Source organism: Polypterus senegalus, chromosome 7, assembly GCF_016835505.1.
Source record: "Polypterus senegalus isolate Bchr_013 chromosome 7, ASM1683550v1, whole genome shotgun sequence".
NCBI lineage: Eukaryota > Metazoa > Chordata > Cladistia > Polypteriformes > Polypteridae > Polypterus > Polypterus senegalus.
The window spans coordinates 126,640,714-126,663,533 of record NC_053160.1 but is presented as its reverse complement, the minus strand read 5'-3'; the positions used below and the strand labels follow the sequence as shown (position 1 = coordinate 126,663,533).

The 22,820-nt window shown below is 36.8% G+C and overlaps 1 protein-coding gene across 9 annotated transcripts in view; it reads left to right on the top strand.

Moving 5' to 3' along the window:
• The window catches only part of ssbp2 (single-stranded DNA binding protein 2), a 695,743-nt gene that overhangs the window by 273,877 nt on the left and 399,046 nt on the right, over positions 1-22,820 (top strand). For all 9 annotated transcript variants that reach the window (XM_039759281.1, XM_039759275.1, XM_039759279.1 and 6 more), the window contains one exon: positions 2,950-3,022. In XM_039759281.1, coding sequence (XP_039615215.1) covers positions 2,950-3,022 — 73 coding nt within the window. The remainder of the gene's footprint in view (positions 1-2,949; positions 3,023-22,820) is intronic.

Genomic DNA, 22,820 nt, shown 5'->3' with positions numbered 1-22,820 from the left:
AATCCACCCACACCTCTCCCAGCATCTTTTGTCCTGTTAATGTGCAGATTAAGAGCAGCAAGCAGCCGGCTATTCCATCCCCCACCGTTGCAGAACATGCACAAACTTCTCACAGCTCATGCCTTGATTGATTATCTAGGAGTGAAGTGGAGTTTTAGAGTGGAAATAATAGATCGTTATTTGGAACACACGCATTTCATGTGTGTTCCATTTCTACAGTAATCTGAAACTTTTTCATATTTAGTAATAAATGTTACAAACTGTAGGCATGAACTATAAAATATGTGAGGGCTGATTTCCAAAGATCAAATAAACACTTTCACAAAAGGTTCAAGAACAACACAGCAGCACCCGTGGCGTAGTGCTTGGATTTGTTGTCTTTGCACTTCTACCGTGTCTCAGAGACTTGAGTGCAATTCCCCGTTGGGGAGAAACTGTTATTATTTTTTTCTTTTTAACCTCAAATGGACATAAAATTTATAAATTGGTATGCACTGTCAGTTAATGAGATTGTTATATTTTCATGTGGGATGCTCCTTTAAAAATATTTTTTAACAACTGAGACTGCAATTAACATGAACAAGTGTCCTTATAACTGTTATTTTTAAGATCCATAACACACAGACAGACAGAGCACTGCGTAATAGAAAGACAGTCAAACAGGCAGAGAAGTCACTAAATAAACAGGGAAAGTACTGTATAATAGATATAATCAAAAACAGCTAAGGGAATAGTTATATAGATAGGAAGGAAAGGCATTATATTATAGGCAGACAGGGAAGCTGCTATATAATAATAAATTACTGTTATTACTATATAGATAGACAAAGTTCATAGTATAATAGACAGACAGAGAAAGAACTACTAAATGAAAAATAGGCAGGCGGGGGGTTAGAACGTGATCGTCATTGAGAAAATAAAACTCAAAAAAGCGCGAGCGTTACTTAGTGTTAGATCGGGGGAGATGGAGAGGTGTTAGAGCGCTTGAGCTTATTCAGTGCGGCAGGAACAATGCACATGTTGATCTTTTTTTTTTCTTTCAGTACATGTGCCTTCCCTGTTTATTTAGTGACTTCTCTGCCTGTTTGTCTGTCTCTCTATTACGCAGTGCTCTGTCTGTCTGTGTGTTATGGATCTTAAAAATAACAGTTATAAGGACACTTGTTCATGTTAATTGCAGTCTCAGTTGTTAAAATATTTTAAAAGGAGCATCCCACATGAAAATATAACAATCTCATTAATTGACAGTGCATACCAATTTATAAATTTTATGTCCATTTGAGGTAAAAAAAAAAAAAAAAAAAAAAAAAACTTTCTCCTCAGCTGGGAATCAAACTCAAGTCTCTGAGGCACGGCAGGAATGCTGTGACAGCATATCTTACTGCTACTCACGGGAGATGTTGTATCATTCTTGAAACTTTTGTGAAAGTGTTTATTTGATCTTTGGAAATCAGCCCTCACATATTCTATAGTTTATGCTTACATTTTGTAACATGTATTACTAAAATATGACAAAATTTCTATTTTAACAATGTGTTTATACAGATTACTGTAGAAACGGAACACACATGAAATGCGTGTGTTCCAAAATAACGATCTATTATTTCCACTCTAAAACTCCACTTCACTCCCAGATAATCAATTAAAGCATGAGCTGGGAGAAGTTTGTGCATGTTCTGCAACGGTGTGGGATGGAATAGCTGGCTGATTGCTGCTTTTAATCTGCACATTAACAGGACAAAAGACGCTGGGAGAGGTGAGGACGGATTTAATAAAACGATTTAAGGTGGGACGGATCTACAAGTGTTTTCGTAGGCTCTGGTAATTCTAGTGTTAAACGATCTACTGTAAGTAGAACTGGATTTCACCAGTCTTGATTTTTTGCCTCCAAAGTGACAGCTACAAAGTTGTGGCTTTAGCTACTGCTGTCATTATTTCAGCATTTAGTATTTAGATTCTGTTTCTCTTGTCTTGTCTTCTCTTATCAATATGACACAATAGGCTTATTACATGCACTTTCATTATCAGTAAAAACATAAAACGTGTAAAATAGCACACCTACCTTGTTGAACCCCACAACAGAAGAAGTTGTCAGATTGCTAATTTAAATTTTGCGAATGAAAATGTAATTGGATTTTTACTTTTTTGTGAAAAAAGTATTTGAAGTATCTAGCTAAATGCAATGCATTTACAGCCTATCCGCATTGGGATCCAAGTGCCTAGTGTAAACTGGTTATTAATCACATAGTTGAAATCATTGGGAAAGAAAAATTCATCAGTGATGTAAGTAGTCAGTTGTCGATTGCTAATGATATTGCCTTTCAGCACAAGCCTATGGTCAAGTACTATTCGGTTGTGATTGATTCACTGAAAACACGTCTTAATGTGTCCACATCCAATTCCTATATTTTTAATTCTCTGTGCAACCCTTTCCAAACATTGCCTCGTGGACAGCAGGGATTTGGTAGTCACTTATTATATACTCAGTTATTTATGTCATAGTTATGTAACAAAACAAAGTAAAAAATAAAAACATATTAACCGTTTAGCCAGGGTAAAAGCTTGCTCAAAGGCACTCAAAGGCAAAAAAACCTTTTAGGGTTTCCCTGACATAGTGCTATGTAGTAAATAAGTAGCAGTAAGGTACACTACATTGCCTGCTTCCTAATTCATCCTTTTCATGGGCAGGTGATGAAATTGTACTTTGTGAGCCCTGTCGCACCCTTTCATTAACACAGTTTGTGGAACTGAAAGCCCTCAGCTATTGAAACTATAATAAAATGCTTTAACCAACAGCTTCATAGGGAAGCTCCCAAGTTAGCTATAGATGAAATATTTTGATCCCTGTGATTACAGGCTCTTTATTCAGGTATTGCTTCTTGGCTGTTTTTAAATATATTCAGTACTATAAAAATTAACCATTTTCTTTTTTCTTTTTTTTCCCCCCAGGTTAGCGCTGTATGTTTATGAATATTTGCTCCATGTAGGAGCACAGAAATCGGCACAGACATTTCTGTCAGAGGTAGGTGTTCAGATTTTCTATTTCAACTGTTAAAGGTGATTTTGGCCGAAGTTTCTTGAAAACTGAGTGACAAGCATACTTAAACTATGCAGTAATTGTATTATGGGACATCTTATTTATACAGTATAGTGTGTTTTTAAGCGAATTATTATGTTCAGTACTCAAGTAGAAACATTCTAATCTATAACCATTTTGACAATTGGCCAATAGAGCAAGTGGCACTTTTTATCATGCTATACTTCAACTACTACCAACAAACTGTTATAGTTAAAATGACAAAGGCACCAGAATAAAATGGGGCTGTTTTTTTTTTTTTTCTTTGCTCGCTGTTCTGTAGGACTGGCTCCATACACTTCCCTGAGTTGGATTAAGCAGTTTTAAGAATGTTATGAAACATTCTTCTTCATTGAGATTTTCATAAACAGTGCAAAACAACAATAAAAATACAATTTGTCTACATCACTCATTCATCCATCTGTTTTTATTAGTATAATTTTATTTTTAACTTTTTTAGATGTTCCCTCTTTATAGTAATACTCTACCTTTCTCACCAATTATTAAGAAGTCAGAAAAAAGAAATAGCTAAATAATAAAGGTGTAACATTGCTCTGAAGAGTTGAAGCTAAAATAGAGTTGTGTCCAAGAAAGGCTGTCATATTTTGTATAATAGCATTTTTGATCCCTGTGGAGCTAATTTTAATTTATTAAAATTCAAATAAGATAGGAAATTCCTCAACCATAGCAGTACAGAGTGCTTTCATTTGAGCAAAAGTAGGCAGTGAAGTAGCAGTGTCACAGAGTCAAACTGCAATAGACAGATCACCAAGGGCCAGGGGAAAAAAAAATTCTTGCGTTGCTAATGTTGTATAATTCACACATCTGTTATCCAGTCGTATGCTCAAAACATGCAAACAAATGCTTTTTTGCTAAAGTATTGTTATGTAGTTGAATAATCAGTGTATACATAAACAGGAAACCAACAGACATGTCTAAAGCTAAGTTTAATGTTGTCCTAAACAAATAAGTTTTAGAATTTTAAAGAATGGCTTGAGTAAGGTGACAAGGTTAATTTATATTCAAGATATTTTTATTATGCAACATAAGAACTGATCATGAAATACAGTAAATGTATTTTGCACATACCATTAAAACACTGAATGTTTGAAAATGTGTACTTTTTAGACTATACAGTAAAAAAAAAAAGATTGACAATAAAAAAAAAATAAATATTCAAGGAACTATTCTTCCCAATTCCTTTTCTTCTGTATTGACCAAATACAAGGAAACCTAACTAGACTCTAATATTGCCTTTCAAACCATTAACATGAAGAAAAATGATACAAAGAAATTTTACATTGACTGAATACTGTCTCAGCAGACGCTATTAAACCGACCCCTGTGATACAGGCTACTAAAGAAAGCTTTTTCAGTTGTCACACAACTGATTCTCAAAATCTCCTTTCTACAGAAATCGGTGGGCAGTATTTTTAAAAGATAATTCTATTGAAGAAACTATTTTTTGTATGAAACAAAACATCTCCCATTTCATTGCTTTCTAACTTTAAAGATGCACAGTATTTCAACAAACATGGATCAAATAATGCTTAATCTTGCCTACTTACTGTATATCTATTTAAAGTTGTCACCTACTTTTTTACAGAGTATGTGCTGCTCTGTTTTCCTTTGGTGACCTAAGCATATGCTTATTTTACTTATTGATTAAGGGCTACTTTATTGTCATCAGTATTTGAAGTGGAAGAAATAACGGCATTCTGTTTTCTAATCTTGTTTTTGACTTCTTCAGTGATTGTGGAATTTGGGGAATGTGTGAAGATGTGATTGAATTTAAAAATAATTTTGGAGAGTGAAACGGGGTGGAATGATTGAAGGGTCATCTTTAAAGTCCAAAAATGTGATCATAAACGGTTTCTGAGGTGAGAGTGATGAGGGATGGGTTTTGGTTATGTATTGTGAAGAGAGACAGCTGAAGGTAACAAAATGCCCACACCCCTGTATGCGTCGCCTCTTTTGTGAAAAGTAAAAAAGGTGGCTTTCTGATGTTATCAACAACAATACAAATGATATATTAATATTTCTACCAGTTAACTAGTTTCTACTGGTGCCTCGTTTTTACCTGTATACCACACAGTGATATGTATAATGTATCCTTTCATAACTATCACACCCTGTTTGATGAATGAAACTCTCACAACTGGTCTAACCTTCTTATTTCTCGTTTTCTAATTTCAAAGTGAACATTGTACCCTGTTTGACAGTTATAAATACCATGGTTCCTTTCCCTCTTCCCACTAAACGTTCATTTACAGGCAGGATACCGAGTTCTGTGAAATGGTAGGTGTAACCTTAAAGGGCAAGTGTAGTATTTTTCAAGTCAAAGTCATTTTTTCACAATAGTGGTTTTTGGAATTTTCCATGAAAAGTTGTGTTCTTAAGTGAAGTATTTTTATAGATTAGAAAAAAAATTCTCAGTCTGTCTTAGTTTAAAATGATGTGAGCCACTGGCGCAAACATGAAAAAAGCTGTAAAATTTATCAAATGCTTCCAGTTTCAATCTAAGATTGTCATTGATCATTGATATGTACCTTAAGGTTATGAGCATATAGTAAAACAGTGTACCTATGTCATTTTTTATAATAAAATTATATACACTGATCAAAAAAATGAAAGGAACACTTAATCATCACAGTCTATCACCAAGTCAATAAAGTTTCATGGATATCAGTCTGTCCAGTTAGGAAGCATAAGTAACAGGGAATCAACTTCACCTGCTTTGGTGCAAATGAAAGTGACAACAGGTGCACTGGAGAGGCAACAGCAAGATAGCCCCCAAAATTGGAATTGTTTTGCAGGTGGTGGTCACAGACAATTGCTTTCTGCTTATCCTTCCTGATTGATTCTTCTCTAGTTTTTTGTTTTGCTAGTGTCCTTGTCACTACCAGTAGCATGAGGCGGTACCTGTAGCCGATTAAAGCTGTACAGGTAGTCAAGTTCCTCCAGCATGGCATATCCATACATTCCTCCATAAGAAGGATAGCTGTATCAACCAGCACCAACCCAAGAGCATGGAGGAGATGCCAGGAGATACGCCGTTACACTAGGAGAGCTGGACAGGGTCATTGAAGGTCATCAACCCAGCAGCAGGGCTGGTATCTGCTCCTTTGTACAAGGAGGAACAGGAGGAGCACTGCCAGAACCCTACAAAATGACCTCCAGCTGGTTACTCATGTTTATGTTTCTGACTAAAGTGTCAGAAACAGACTCCATGAGGGCCTGACGTATTGTAGTGGGACCTATGCTCTGAGCCCATCACTGTGCAGCTCGATTGGCATTTGCCAGAGAATACCACAATTGGCATCTCCGCCATTGATGCCCCATTCTCTTCAGATGTAAGAAGACTGTAACACTGAGCATATGTGACAGATGTGAAAGAGTCTGAAGATACCGTGGTGAAGATTATGTAGCCTGTAGCATCATCCAGCATAACTGGTTTGGCAGTGGATCAGTGATTGTCTATTGAAGAATATGCTTGGAAGATCACACAGAACTCCACGTGCTAGGCAATGGTACCCTGACTGCCGTTAGGTACCAGGATGAAATCCCCATAGCCAGTGGGCCCTGGGTTTCTCTTGGTGCCGGACAATACCCGGCCTTGCATGGCCAGAGTGTGCAGCAAGTTCCTTGATGATGAAGGAATTTATGCCATTAAATAGCCCATGCTTACCCCAGACATTAATCCAACTGAGAACCTCTGGAACATTGTGTATCGGTGCATCCGACACCACCAAGTTGTGCCAGAGACTGTTCAGGAACTCACTTATGCCTTTATCCCGGTCTGGAAAGACATCCCCCATGACACAATCTACCATCTCACCATGAGCATGCCAAGATGTTGTCAGGACTGCATACAGCCATGTGGGGGCCATACACACTACTGAGTCGCATTATGAGTTGCCATGATGAAATTCACACAAATTGGATCAGCCTGTGATTTCAAACTTTGACCTTGGTTTTCGGTGTGATGTTGAATTTAGCCCTCAATTGGCTAATTTTTTGCTTTCCATTGACTTTTGTTACATCATTTTTTTCTCAACAAATTCACCAGCATTGGTGAATTCACATTCATGGTTCCTTTCCCTCTTCCCACTAAACGTTCATTTACAGGCAGGATACCGAGTTCTGTGAAATGGTAGGTGTAACCTTAAAGGGCAAGTGTAGTATTTTTCAAGTCAAAGTCATTTTTTCACAATAGTGGCTTATGGAATTTGCCATGAAAAGTTGTGTTCTTAAGTGAAGTATTTTTATAGATTAGAAAAAAAATTCTCAGTCTGTCTTAGTTTAAAATGATGTGAGCCACTGGCGCAAACATGAAAAAAGCTGTAAAATTTATCAAATGCTTCCAGTTTCAATCTAAGATTGTCATTGATCATTGATATGTATCTTAAGGTTATGAGCATATAGTAAAACAGTGTACCTATGTCATTTTTTATAATAAAATTATATACACTGATCAAAAAAATTAAAGGAACACTTAATCATAACAGTCTACCACCAAGTCAATAAAGTTTCATGGATATCAGTCTGTCCAGTTAGGAAGCATAAGTAACAGGGAATCAACTTCACCTGAGATTTTCTACTTGAATATTTCATTCATCAAAATCTGATTATTTAAATGTTTGCTTCATTTTTTTGAGCAATGTATTTTGTGAGATTCTGACATTTTAAATGAACCTTTTGCTGTTTCACTTACTTATCTACTTGGAAACCATCCACAAAGCTTACTGTGAGTAGACAACTGAACAGGAATTTGCCTTTAGCACAAGGAAAAATATTTTCCAAGAATTACTGATAACATTCATTACTTTCAAGTCATTTTCTTGTCAGAAACACTAACCAATATTATCTGATTTCAAAACCTTTTCTGCTTTAAATTGAATATATTTGGTAAATTTTAAGCCATTTTTTCACATTTTCCTCAATGTCCAGTTTATACAATTTTAAACCACAAGAGCAGGGAGGGTATACATTTTTTTTAATATATAAAAAATGCTTGGCTTAACAGCACGATTTCCAATGGCATGTTCTATAAGCAATCAATTGTAATTCACGAAAGATTTTATTCTGGAGTGTCACTTCCTGAAAATGAATTCTACTCTTTCATATACAATATTTTATTTCTAGGTATTGTTTTTATCATGTTTGCTTTTCATATTTGATATATTCTAGCATTGTGTCTTTGCTAATATGTTGTTTCAGTCTATGAGAAGAATTTGTTTGGGCTATGCCAGGAGAGACAAACAGAAGGTTATTTCTTTACAGAGATTTCTAACAAAACTCCTTGTTTGAACACTAATTTTTTTATTTTAAAAAATGTTACCTGGACCTTGAGAATAACACAACCACTGAATTGCAGGCACTTGGGAGCACCACAGACACTGACTTGAGACTCTTTAATAGGGGCCATCTGTAACCTTTTGTATGCTCCGACAGGACCTAGAGAAGATAATGGCCAGAGTACTGAGAGTAACTCAGTAGAGCATTCCAATTCTGAACTCCAAATGTGTATTTTCTTTTTTTTTAAGCAGAGGACCCTGATGTAGATTGTGATGTAGAAACTGAGTAATATTTTAATACGAGCTAAATATATTATGATTTTTGTATCATTTTAGTTTTTGTTTTTTTGCTGCTTTTCTGTCTTTGAGTCAATACTGTAAGCAAGCTAACTTTTTAAAGTGCATTTTCCAGCTTTCCGTCGAGTCTATTCATGGAGCTTATGCTTCCTGCTAGACAGAACCAACCTTTCTCCTATTTACTGCCCATTTTCCTGGACACTCCACTCTCCAATATACAGTCATGTGAAAAAGAAAGTACACCCTCTTTCAATTCTATAGTTTTACATAACAGGGCATATCAAAAAATCATCTGGTCCTGAACAGGTTTTAAAATTAGATAAATGCAACCTGAGGTGAAAAACAACATGTGATATTACGCAGTGCCAGTATTTATTTAACAAAACTAAGACAAAATACAGAATCAATGTGTGACAAATTAAGTACACCCTTACTTCTTCCATAGGAATTAAGAGTGTGGACCACCGGGGCACATACAGCTGTCCTAACCCAACACAGACAGGCAGGACAAAAGTTTCTCCACACAGCACACCTTTGTTTACAGGTGGGGAATCGCTTTTTTCGCTCCCCACAAGAGCTCAATGTCTATAAGACCAAAGTCCTTTTCTTTCTTCTCTATCTCTCTTTTTCTCGCTTTCCCACCCCAGCGCCACATTTGGCGAAAACTAAACACAGCATATCAGCACAAACATTTCATACCAGCCATCAAGCATGGTGTTGGTGGAGGAGTGATGATTTGGGCTTGTTTTGCAGCCACAGGACCTGAGCACTTTGCAGTCAATGAGGCAACCATGAAGCACTCTGTATACCAAAGTATTCTAGAGTCAAATGTGAGGCTGTCTCTGTGATGGCTAAAGCTTGGCTGAAATTGGGTCATGCAACAGATGTAAGAAGGGTTTTCACATGACTGTAAATCCTGCTTCAGCAACCCCAACTACCAGTACTCTACTACTGTTACTGCTGCTGACCATCTCTGAATTCTTCTTAGACTTTTCTGTAATCCTTGCAAGTATCCACTGATCGACCTTACCCCGACCCACTTTGCCATTTATGTCCCCTTGGTATAACTGGTATTTTTCTCCAAATGTTCTATAACTGAGACTCTTTGCTTTTCCTTTTGGTCTCCGATATTTCATTCTTTTTTTTCCTCTTTCTTTCTTAACTATTGCACTATTACTTAAAAATGTGTATGGTACCTCTTAATTCTCACCTACATAAATTAATGTGTTACTATGGAGAACTGTTGTTTATCTCTACAATTTAATTAATCTTAAATGATCTTCTTTACAGAATAATAGGGGCATCCCCCAGAACAATTATGAACTGAATTGCATCAGCTTAGTTGTTTAAATCCTGGCTTGTGGCTTCCTCATGATACATCTCTCCTTCTCTGCAGCTCCCTATTATTCTAGTCTGATGTTATGATTAGAATTTTTTCCCCTGTATCTTCAGGCGCTTTTCCACTGCATAGTACGGCACAACACGGTTCAGTTCAGCTCACTTTTGGGGGGTTTTCCACTGGAAACAGTACCTGGTACCTGGTCCTTTTTTTAGTACCACCTCAGCCGAGGTTCCAAGCGCGCCGAACCGTTACCAAAACGTGATGTGCAAACTCTGCTGGTCACTGGTTGGCCGGAGAAAATCGTCATTACTGCGTCACTGAACTTGCGACACGAGACACAACAGACCCGCTAGATTTTTAGCACAGCCAGCGAAGGTTCGGACGCACCATTTTGTTTTAACCAAAAATGGCTGTTTTGTGGTCTATTGAGGAAGTACAGACGTTCCTCTCGTTGGTAGCCGAGGAGCGGATCCAGCGAGAGCTGGATGGAGCGACGCGGAATGAAAAAGTTTTTCAGGAGGTCGCTAAGCTCTTGGGCGCACACGGCTACCATCGGACGATGATGTCACGGCAGTAGAGGCGGCGCAACTATAATGACACGTGAATAATCCCGCCCACTCTAAAACGGTACTACACTGCAGTCGAAACGCAAACCGAGCCGAACTGAGCCGAACCAAGGTGAGCTGTACTGAACCGTGCTGTGCTGTACTATGCATTGGATAAGCGCCTTTCTAGTATCTACCTCTTGGCTCAGGCTAAAGTAGGTTGGATGTATTGAAATGGGGTGTTTTGCAGTTGGATAGGGTGGGTTTGGTCACTTTACCTTTATGTTTGTGTTGCACACTATACACAGTACTTTTTGTTATTCTGTTTTCAGTTTAGTACAATTTATTGCAAAAAAGTGTCCAAACACAATCTATTAACTAGTGATGTCCCTATTGATTATATAGGTAATTGAGTAATCACCTAAATGTCTTCACAATAAGTGAAGCAGTGTGCTGGGGAAAAGATAAACTAACAAGCTTTAAAAAGTTTAATGAAAAATACAAATAAATGCAATCTCCTTTGCTCTTTAAGAAAACGGTGGCCCTTTTAAAGTGTGTCTGTTCTCGTTGGACTTCTTTCAATACACCCGATAGTATAATGAAAAAATTCACAAGGATACAGATTGCTTACCAGTGGATAGTTTAAACTGGTACAGGGTTTAATATACAATATTTTAAAAAAAGTGTTTATTGAAAAAGGGTTTCAAACTATTCATATAACTTTCCTGAGGTGTAGAGTTTTAAGTTCTTCAAATTAAAATGTACCTTTATAAATGTTCTCATTTTAGCTTTTAGTAATCAAAAATGTAATTAAAGCATTATTCACCAGCACTGTGAATATGAATATAATTTATTTTTTAGGTGCTTGGTTATTTTAAAATATCAAAAAATTGAAGTGACTATAAAATAAAGATTGAAAGAGTTACAGAGTGTGCTGGACAGTCCAGTGTGCTTTATGTCCTGCTGTGGGACTTGAGTCTTCTTTTGGTCGATCTGAGCTCCTATAAGGAAGCTGCAAATATGTGTGAGGCATCATATAGTGGAGTTTAATTCTGTTTTTCTATTCAAAATGGACAGTGATTTTTTTGAAGTTGCTAAACTTGGCTTGTGAAGCGATTTTTGTGTGGTTTTAAATGTTGCTACATTGTCATAGTGTTGTAATTGTAAGGCAGCTCAATTTTACACTGTTGATAGACAGTTTCAGTTTAAATGTGAAACACTCCTCACCCAACTGACAATATTCTGTCACCTCATCCTGGGAGCCTTGTCCATATTTTCATTACCTTCTGAAATATTGTCTGTTACTCAAGGAAGGACATTTTTAATCAATGGTCATGTTGGTTGTCACTGATCCAGCTCAGTATAATTTTATATTTTCACATAAGGTGATACATAGAAAATTAGCTCTGTGCATGGTAAGAAGCTGTACCCTGGTTTTAGCAGTCAGGAGAAGTTAATGGAAAGCCCCTGTGCATTTTTTGTATGCCGTATGCTTGCCAGAGAGAAGTACCATATTGAACTAATTATTAATTATTATAAGTAGGGATCACCATATGTAGTCAATGTGTTTTGATTATTATAGTGTAACTGTATCTGCAAGGTCCACCTTATGACTTCTCACAGTGACCCCAAGCATGAAGCTACACAGGAATGACTTATAAACAACAATGCTAATATCCTGGAGTGGCTGAGGCAGAGTCCAGTGTCCATATTTATCAAGCATGTCAGGGTAGGGAAATGGTTTTATCTGCATTGAAAATCTCAGGAGTGATGCAAATTCCGTCCTACTCTTTGGAGTAGAGGTAAAAGCGTTTTCTCAATTTTCTTAATTTTGGAAACTACTCCTAACTTCACTAGTATTTATGAGAGCTTGTAAGCTGTCTTAACTCACTAGGAGCTGCCAGAAGATGGCATTTAGGCAGTGATCAGCATGCAAAACCCAGGAAAGGCAGAATGTTTTAGAAATGCTGCTGATCTTGTACATCTTGTGATCACTCCGTCTACACGAAAAAGCCATGTTCTGTCAGCCGAATTGAAAGTGTTAATAATATTATGGTTTTTTTTTTGGCCACAGAGAACATTCAGCTTTACAATAGCAATGATTTGGGTATGTTGCAACAAATCGTTATTCAGATTTTGCACCAAACTTTGAATGCCCTTACAACACTTGAGGCAATATTAAAATTCTTATATTTCCCAATGAATTAACTTAAGGTAATGTTAAAGCAAACCTCCTTCATACAAATAGGCATGTACATAAAGATCAGTGTGAATGGACACACATATGTGAATTAAAGCAATATTACAGTATCAACACTCAGGTGGTCATACATGAACACTGTACTGTAGTAGCCAGCATATTACCCTGAAGTTAGGCAGGGCAAGATAGGTGACTGATAGTGAAATGTCACAAAAGTATTATGAGCTCTGCTTTCCACAAACTACTGGAACATTCATGTTTCACTTTATAACCCCATGGTGGTCCATAAAGGCAGGCACAGACTCCACGGGGAATTCCATAAATAGTCTTCTAGATCAGGGGTGTTGAACTCCAGGCCTACAGGGCCGCAGTGTTTGCAGATTTTCATTCTCACCCTTTTCCTAATCAGTGCACAGTTTTCACGGCTAATTAACTTCTTTTCCTTTCATTGTAATAGCCCTGTTTTTAAGGATTCAGTCCTCTGTATTTATTCCTTTCTTCATTAAATGGTAGTCAAACAGAAGAGAGCTAAGCTGGGATTTCAAACTCCAACCAATTTCACTCCAACCAATCTCTTAATGAAAAGCTGATTCTTGCTGTTAATTAAACTCGTTATTTAATTCCATGGCTTGTTGCTACTCTCGTTCAGCCACAGAAGACATTTCCCAAACTGTTGATTTTTCTGTTTTTTCTAAGAACAAAATGTTTTGGTGACCAGCGAGATCAACCTTACCGAGACCACCATCACCTTTATTTTCATGTATTGTGTGATGGGCACAGGTGAGCTGGTCATGTGGTGGCTCGTTTTGTGTCTACTTATTGTTTGGCTGCTAATTTAAGGAAAAAGAAACAACTAAGGGGCCTGAGTCTCGTCAATTAAAACTAAGGCAAAAGAAGTTAATTAGCAGCAAAAACTTGTCACTAATAAAGAAGATGGTTAGAATGAAAACCTGCAGCCACTGCGGCCCACCAGGACTGTAGTTTGACACTCATGTTCGAGAAGGTATAGGGGGACATGGTGCAACACAGTGGAAGATGATCTGGATCACTGGAAGAGTGAATGCAACTATAGAAACAGTGACAGAATAACTGTTGCTACTTTCAATAGGTGTTTCCTGAGGTCATAACACTGGGAAGGTGATTCTTTTGAAAGTACAGCTGCGCATTATACATTGTTAAATAAGCATGCCAGTAATGGAGCTTTACTGTCATTAAGGTGTGTGTGTCAGTCTTTCCATCTTGTTCTGCATTATAGTATTGTTCTTAATTGTTTCAGCATCACAGCAGCATCAAATGCAGCTTACAGCAATGTCCTACCTTGTTATAGACAGACAGACAGAGCTTTATTTGTTCTTCTGTTGTTGTTGTCATCTTTGAGGTTGTGAAAGAAAATTACTTGCAAGCTACTAAGGATTAAAAGCTGGTTTATTATAACAACAGGTTATTCATACAGGCGTCTGTCATAAGATAAGGTGAAGTAAGCTGAACTTGGGTAACTTCCTGTAGGAACGTGTCTGTTAGACACAGGAAAGATGACCTTTCCTTCTTTGGGGTCCCTTTTGACACTACACAAAAAAGAAATGGTTGGCCGAATTGATGAAATACTTAGATGCTGTAATGGGGAGGGAGGAAAATTAATATTATAGCTGACTGAAAATGGGAAACTTTGCTCTTCTGCTTTGCAAAGCATGAATCCACTTACTCATCTGTGACTGAATAAAGACGAATTGATTGACATATTTCCTGTCTTCCTCGGGTGTTACTTCCACAAGGTGAAGCATTAGCATCAGAAAATGAAAAAATATCATATTTCAAAAGAAACTATAAAAATCTTCTTCTTCTCGCTGGGAATAGGTGTAGGCAGGTTTATAAGTACTTCTTGTGTCCTACACTGTGGTAGGAAACTCTTGACCTAGTCAAACTTTTAGTGCAATTTATAGGAGTAATTCTACAATGCTTGATAAATACATGCACAGACATGTGGCTGCATCTACTAAATACTGACTTGAGGTGGAGAAATATGCAAATGTGATTTATATTTGTAGTTAATTTAAATGACTATGAGGAAATCTGTTTTCACTTTAACATTTATAAGTGCCTTTTTCTGTTAATCAGTATCAAAAAAGCCAAGTTAAATTCGCTGTTATTCAATGTATAATAATAAATTGTGTAAACTTTCAATGGATGGCAATACTTTTCATAGGCATTGTTAAAGAAAAATAGGATCACAGTACTGCATTAAATGTTCTTTCCAACTCTGGTTGAAAATCAGTATACTACTGATTCTGTCTGCAGTGCACCGAAACCAAGAAATTTTTCCACTTGTACCTCAGAAATTGTCTCTAACATTGTGGATTGTATCTACAGACTTCATTTTAAGGTAACAGTGATTACACTATGTAACACAATTTTTGTTCCTGGCTTCCAAGAGTTATATTTCAACTGCTTATGTCTAAAGCCTAAAGAAAAACGACTACATTCAGCACAAACTTTAATTTCATGACCACAGCCCAGAAAATTTTGTATTTATAGTGACAAAACAAGGGAATTGTTATCTTTTCGTTCATGCGGTCTGATAAAGAACAACACTTGCATGGTAAATAGACAAAGACAGTCAAAACCGCTCAAAAAGGTTCAGAAATGAGTAGGTTTTCTAGATTTGTGACTGTACTGCAAATCGCTTTCTCGAAGAAGCCCCCAAATGTAGTCCCCCATTATGTTTTCGTTATACTGTCCTTGCCCGCTTTCATCCAACAAGTTCCACTGCTTGAGCCTGGATGTCAGAAGCTCAGCATTGGACTTGGTAAGACAAGGGCTCTGATCAGATCGTTGACGTCTTTCTGGTTTGGAAAGTATGGCCTTCTCTCTGCAATATCTTTCTCGCTGTCTGACTTGCTGCTGTCTCCTGAAGATGGCTGATCCCTCTTTGGAGAAGTGTGAACGGTCAGCTCAGGAGAGTGTGGTACCGGGACAATGGAAGAAGGAATGTCTGGATAAACAAACTGAGGCGCATTCTTGCCAGTGCGACGTTTGGTAGGATCCACAATGCAGAAGTAGCAGTTGTTTGAGTGGTTAGTCGGTTGCCGCCAAATTCGCGGGATAGCAAACTTCATGGCTCTCTTTTCTCCCCTGTACCAACCTTCAAGAGTTTTCTTGCAATATTCGCATGTGAAATGAGGTGCCCAGGGCTTGTCTTGATCCCCGACAGGCATGCAGAAGTATGCCTTGTAGGCCTCACACATCTTACGACATGCTTTCACGGAATACTTTCTCGCTCTTGTCTTTATAAATTGTCCACAGACGTAGAAAAATGCATCTGCTGGGTGCAAACAACCTCTTGATGCCATCTAAATCAAATCAAAAAAATAACATAAACCGAAATGTTGGTTTGAGTCACCTGTGCTTTTATACTTGTATGACTACTATTGGACAGTCCGAGAACATTCTAGAAAGTTCTAAAAGTTTCTTGAAAGTTGTAGATAATTCTGGAAAATTCTAGAAACTTATGGACAATTCTAACAGTTCAAGATTATTCTGGAAGACTACTCAGTATTGAATGCGAATCGAGAATTTTCTCGAAAACAGACACATTTCAAAATATCATTGTCCTGATCACAAAAGCAAAGTTTTTGTGGAACAACAGCTACAGTGGGATGCAAATGTTTGGGCAACCTTGTTAATAGTCATTATTTTCCTGTATAAATCGTTGGTTGTTACGATAAAAAATGTCAGTTAAATATATCATATAGGAGAAACACACAGTGATATTTGAGAAGTGAAATGAAGTTTATTGGATTTACAGAAAGTGTGCAATAATTGTTCAAACAAAATCAGGCAGGTGCATAAATTTGGGCACCACAAAAAAGAAATGAAATCAATATTTAGTAGATCTGCCTTTTGCAAAAATTACAGCCTCTAAACGCTTCCTGTAGGTTCCAATGAGAGTCTGGATTGTGGTTGAAGGTATTTTGGACCATTCCTCTTTACAAAACATCTCTAGTTCATTCAGGTTTGATGGCTTCCGAGCATGGACAGCTCTCTTTAACTCACACCACAGATTTTCAATTATATTCAGGTCTGGGGACTGAGATGGCCATTCCAGAACGCTGTACTTGTTCCTCTGCATGAATGCCTTAGTGGATTTTGAGCAGTGTTTCAGGTCGTTGTCTTGTTGAAAGATCCAGCCCCAGCGCAGCTTCAGCTTTGTCACTGATTCCTGGACATTGGTCTCCAGAATCTGCTGATACTGAGTGGAATCCATGCGTCCCTCAACTTTGACAAGATTCCCAGTCCCTGCACTGGCCACACAGCCCACAGCATGATGGAACCACCACCATATTTTACTGTAGGTAGCAGGTGTTTTTCTTGGAATGCTGTGTTCTTTTTCCTCCATGCATAATGCCCCTTGTTATGCCCAAATAACTCAATTTTAGTTTCATCAGTCCACAGCACCTTATTCCAAAATGAAGCTGGCTTGTCCAAATGTGCTTGAGCATACCTCAAGCGGCTCTGTTTGTGCTGTGGGGAGAAAAGGCTTCCTCTGCATCACTCTCGCATACAGCATCTCCTTGTGTAAAGTGCGCCGAATGGTTGAACGATGCACAGTGACTCCATCTGCTGCAAGATGATGTTGTAGGTCTTTGGTGCTGGTCTGTGGGTTGACTCTGACTGTTCTCACCATTCGTCGCTTCTGTCTATCCAAAATCTTTCTTGGTCTGCCACTTCGAGCCTTAACTTGAACTGAGCCTGTGGTCTTCCATTTCCTCAATATGTTCCTAACTGTGGAAACAGACAGCTTAAATCTCTGGGACAGCTTTCTGTATCCTTCCCCTAAACCATGATGGTGAACAATCTTTGTCTTCAGGTCATTTGAGAGTTGTTTTGTGACCCCCATGTTGCTGCTCTTCAGAGAAAATTAAAGGAGGAGGGAAACTTACAATTGACCCCCTTAAATACTCTTTCTCATTATAGGATTCACCTGTGTATGTAGGTCAGGGGCCACTGAGCTTACCAAGCCAATTTGAGTTCCAATAATTAGTTCTAAAAGTTTTGGAATCAATAAAATGACAACGGTGCCCAAATTTATGCACCTGCCTGATTTTGTTTGAACAATTATTGCACACTTTCTGTAAATCCAATAAACTTCATTTCACTTCTCAAATATCACTATGTGTGTCTCCTATATGATATATTTAACTGACATTTTTTATCGTAACAACCAACGATTTATACAGGAAAATAATGACTATTAACAAGGTTGCCCAAACTTTTGCATCCCACTGTATTTTCTATTTTTTTTAGGCATAACGGGTTAGGAAAACAAAATAAAAATAAAAATTTGTCACATAGTGTTATCACATTGGGCTGGTGTTTCAAGAAGATTGTATCAGAATGTGGTCAATAATTTTGAGGCTTTTTTTTTTAATATTTGTATGTCAAATATTTTTAAATGAATGTGAGGAGTTGGAAAGTCCAACGGATTAAAAAAAAAAAAAAGAAAGAATAAAGCATTAAACAGACGAAAGGTAGAAAACCTTTATTACTGGTAACTTGCTTGTAAATATCCCCTCAAAATTATGTAAAGCTTCATTTCCATCTTATAAGCAGTTAGCACATTTTGGAATCTTCATTTCCTTCATTGGGTCTTTTTAAAATATACACATTACCAATAATTACATTTTTCATTACAATAACATATTCCCACCGATTAAAATTACTTACTTTTAATACATATAATTTGAATTTTTTAATAAAACACATTTGTGGCAAATTGTCTTACTGACACTGATATTCTGTCCTGCTTTGGGCAGAAAGTTTTAATGGTACAATTGAATGGGGTCACTTCAATTTGAGTGAATTCTTTGAGTTTAAATAAGTATGGTAAAAATAAAGAAAAAGTTAGGTCTGCATTTTGTGAAGGTAAAATAACCAGATCTTTGAAAAATTCATGTTTGAGGTGTAATGAAATTAGATGCAGGCAGTATGATTAACACTGCATCTCTTCATTTCTTTATTCTTTTTTATCATTTATTAAGATTAACACACTAAGCAAATTGTATGCTAAAGTATTCAATACACCCAATAATAATCTTGTAAAGTAAACCAAAGAAAAATGCAGAAAAATGTTAGTGAAATTGTTTTCATTTAAAAAAAAACCTTAACAATAAGCCTGTCCTGGCTTATTGTCCTCCTTTGCTCTTTTGCACACTTAGGCCATGCAGTCTACTTCCTGTTGTGATTTAATTTGAGATGCTCTTTGTTACAGATCATCTTATAATTGAATCATTGCTTTTGTTATTGCCATTTATATACTTTATGTAGGTTTTATTTATGTTTACTCCTGCTATGTTTTTATACTAAAATTACAACTTAAAAGCACAATCTCCCAGCAACCCCAGGGCTGTCAACCTTTTATTATAAGTAATTGTGAACAGGAATCGACATAACAAATACATTGAATTAGGCCAAAATATTAATGTACAACTACATATAAACCCTGTCAAATCTGACATGTCATTATTTTACTGTATATTGTATGTTCTGTGGTGACCAGAATAGTATTCTAGTTATATAGTCTACCATGTCACAAAGAAATAAAATAATAATAATAGTAGTAATAATAATAATAATAAATGAATAATAAGGCACAGGGTAGAAAAACAAAAGTAATATTACAGTAAATTTTATTCAAAAAAGTCAGGATTAGTATTACAGTATATTTTACAGTAGGGTCTTTATCATTCATTATCACATGCTGTCAAAAGAAAAGTATTAGTTCAATAATTTATATATAATGCATTTCTTTTTTATTCATTCCCTTTAAAACAATACATTATAAAAGATCACCTTTAATGAAAGTATAATAGCATACCAAGTACAATAGCATTCTTCAAAACCAGTGATTCAAATTACATATTCAACCCTCAGTATTGTGCCATTTTTTAGTAATTGTTAACATACATTGCAAAGACATTAGCATATAATACTACTACTGTTCGTCTTTGACTAATACTTTATATACTGTAGGAAGCACTGTTACAAAAGCATAAGAATAATGATTACAATTGTATATTTTATGTTATTGTGAAAGAGTACTATTGTAAAATTATTTGTCAGTGTTTCAGTCTTACTAAAGAAAAACAATGTTTATTGTAAAATAAATTATCAATTTTTTTTTTTTTTTAAATGTGGATTGAATTGTTGGTACCTTTTTTAAGCTAATGCACAGAAAATAACGTTTTGTGTTAATAGCTCTCAAGAAATGCAGTTTACAAGTGTTGTTGGACCTATAGCAGGAACACATTACTTAAACTTGCAGTAACAGCCCCTTATGTTTCTGCCCCCCTGAGCCTTCCATTGACCTTAAAAGGCTAGGCGTTCAAGACTGGGTGTCAGCTTGCCTACACAATCTGAGGAGCGTAATGGTTCCATGTGTTCTCTCCTGGAACCATTTTCCCTCTTGGGGCCAGGAAGTTTTACCTCATTGGCCTCTCTCCCTCTCTTGCATAGATGAGGATTAAATAAGCCTTGTAAATGCTGGTTTAAATACCTTTTTGCTTCCTAGAGGAACATTACATGCTTTACTGAAGTTCCTTCTCTTTCTCTCTTAAGCTGGTGCCCCTGCTCTTTGGAGTGCAGCACACATTAAAGGCATACTTCAGAAGACCCAGCAGACACAATGGCTTGAGTGTCTCTTTTTCTTACCTGAAGGCAATCTATGTGACATGAATTTGTCATGTAGCAACCGTTTGGTGCGCTTGCCTATAATTACCCTTTGTAAACCAGTCACATCTTCACACTCTACTCAGTGGCATCTTCTTGTGGTACCAGTTAACAACTGTGCTCAAACAAATAGCTGTAACTCAAGGACTGAGAACCTTGAGGGACAGACTTTGCATCAGTGGTCAACATAAAAGGATGAGTTTATGTGCACCCAAGAAGCCAATGTTAAAACATCTGCTCCTGCCTTTAGAATGCCCTATCACACCCTAACTTATTGCTTTTTCCGTCAAGCTCACTGTTCGACTTGGCCATAACTTCTGCTGTATAGCAGAGGCCTCAATGCTTATAAGGTGTGGTAAGATAGCAAGTGTTTGAGCAGAGAATTGTTTTTGTCTTGTTGAAAATGGCAACTACTTGATCACCAGTTAATCAAGATGAGACTTTTTGCTAGCCACAAGAGAACTGACATGGTGTGCTGTACCCTCAAAAAGAAGCTACAGTGCTTCCCGCAAGCATAAAAGGGCAACCAAGGCAAATGAAGAAGACGAGTTCCAAACACAAAAGAAAGTGTGTTGAATATCCTTCAACCTGTCTGGAGAAAGGCGACTAGGAAAGGAACCATACATTGTATATCTCAAACCATAAGTACACCCACTTTGATTCCAGGAATTACTAATAGTAAATTATGAGAAAAAACAAACTCAGCTAATATGTTATTTTATTGGGATCTGTGTAACCAATTACCTTGTGAAGGATATGTTCTGGCTATTATGAGTTTCTGTTTCTCTTCCTATATCCAGTAAGAAAGTGCTCTTTCACTCACATTCATACTCAGTGTCGGATTGGTAAGTTAGCTAGGAAATTAAAGCTGCGGTGCAGGCACAAGAAGCTTAATAACTAGCTAAAAAAAGTATCACTCTTAACCACATGAACTGAAGATCAGAATTCAATAGTTCGTGCCTTTTTCTATAGGAGAGAAAAAGTTTTTTTTAGTAATTTTATGTGTGGTTTGTATTTGTCTTTTTCATATAGATAGAGAGGCATACATATTCATCCTCATATTATAAATAAGTTGTATTTTTTTTTTCAACAAGTGTGTTTGGGTTATTTGCGAAGTCTGTTGCCAATTCAAACCAATTCAGAGAGAGTAAAAGTGATAGTGTGGACGCTGATTAGTAAACATCATTAATTTTACAGGTCTCTTCATATTTCTGGCACCCTGGCTGAAAAGTTAAACTGAGATTCCTAACTCAACTTATGTTTTACTTGGCATTCCTTGTGGGGTTTCTTACTGGTTATTATAATTAAATTAATAGCATTGGTTAAGGTAAAACTACTGAGTGATCTTACACCCCTTCCTACAAAGGTTAGTGATCAAATGAAAACAAGTGTCTGTTTCAGTTTCAGAGCAGAAAATACTGAAATCGTACTTTTTCTTCCTATTTCAGTTTTTGCAAAGCAAATGGGACAAGCTTTCATTTTTCTGCAGCAAAAAAGCATACAAGGAGAACTTGAAAAATGGAATAATTTTATTTCATTGCACAAACAAGCACAACTGTAATATAATTGCTAGCTTAGATTCCAGGCTTAATGTTCTCATTCTGCATCTCTCTGTGCTGCAGTGCAGGTACCTATCATTTTAGATGCTGTTTTGTCACTTAATTTTTAGAAATAATTACAGGGAAGCTAGTATCTGCTGATGGAGCTGATAAGTGTGAAGTTGCAGAGCTGTATTAAAAAAAATCAGCGCAAAAGTTGTAATGAACAAGGTTCAGTACAGACTCTCTATTTTAAAATCCACTTCAGAGTGAGATGTGACTAATTGCAGGATGTTCCATTGCCTCCTAACTCATAGATGGCCTGTTTATGTGGATACGTTTCTGATAGTCAAAGAATTACATACAAATCAGGTGGTCCTAAGTCTAATTCTAGTTTTAGGATTCAATCACTATATGTATTAAAGGAATACTTACTAGTAGTCCAGAAGGTCAAGCCATGATTTACACTAGAATTACCAGAACCTACGAAAAAACTTGTAGATCCGTCCCACCTTAAATTGCTTTGCACCTCTCCATCAGCGTCTTCTGTCCTGTAAATGTGTCGATAAGCAGCAAGCAGCCTGCTATCACATCCCCCCACCTCCATACAGTTTTCTAAGCTCAGGTCTGTTTACCTGCGTGTCAGTTTCTTAGAGTTGTATAGAGTGAGAAGTCAAGCAAAATGACACCTTTTATAAATGCTATATCGTTATTTGGAACATATGCATTTCATGTGTGTTCCATGTCTACAACATTCTATGTAAACACATTGTTAAAACAGAAACGTTTTTCCTGTTTTAGTA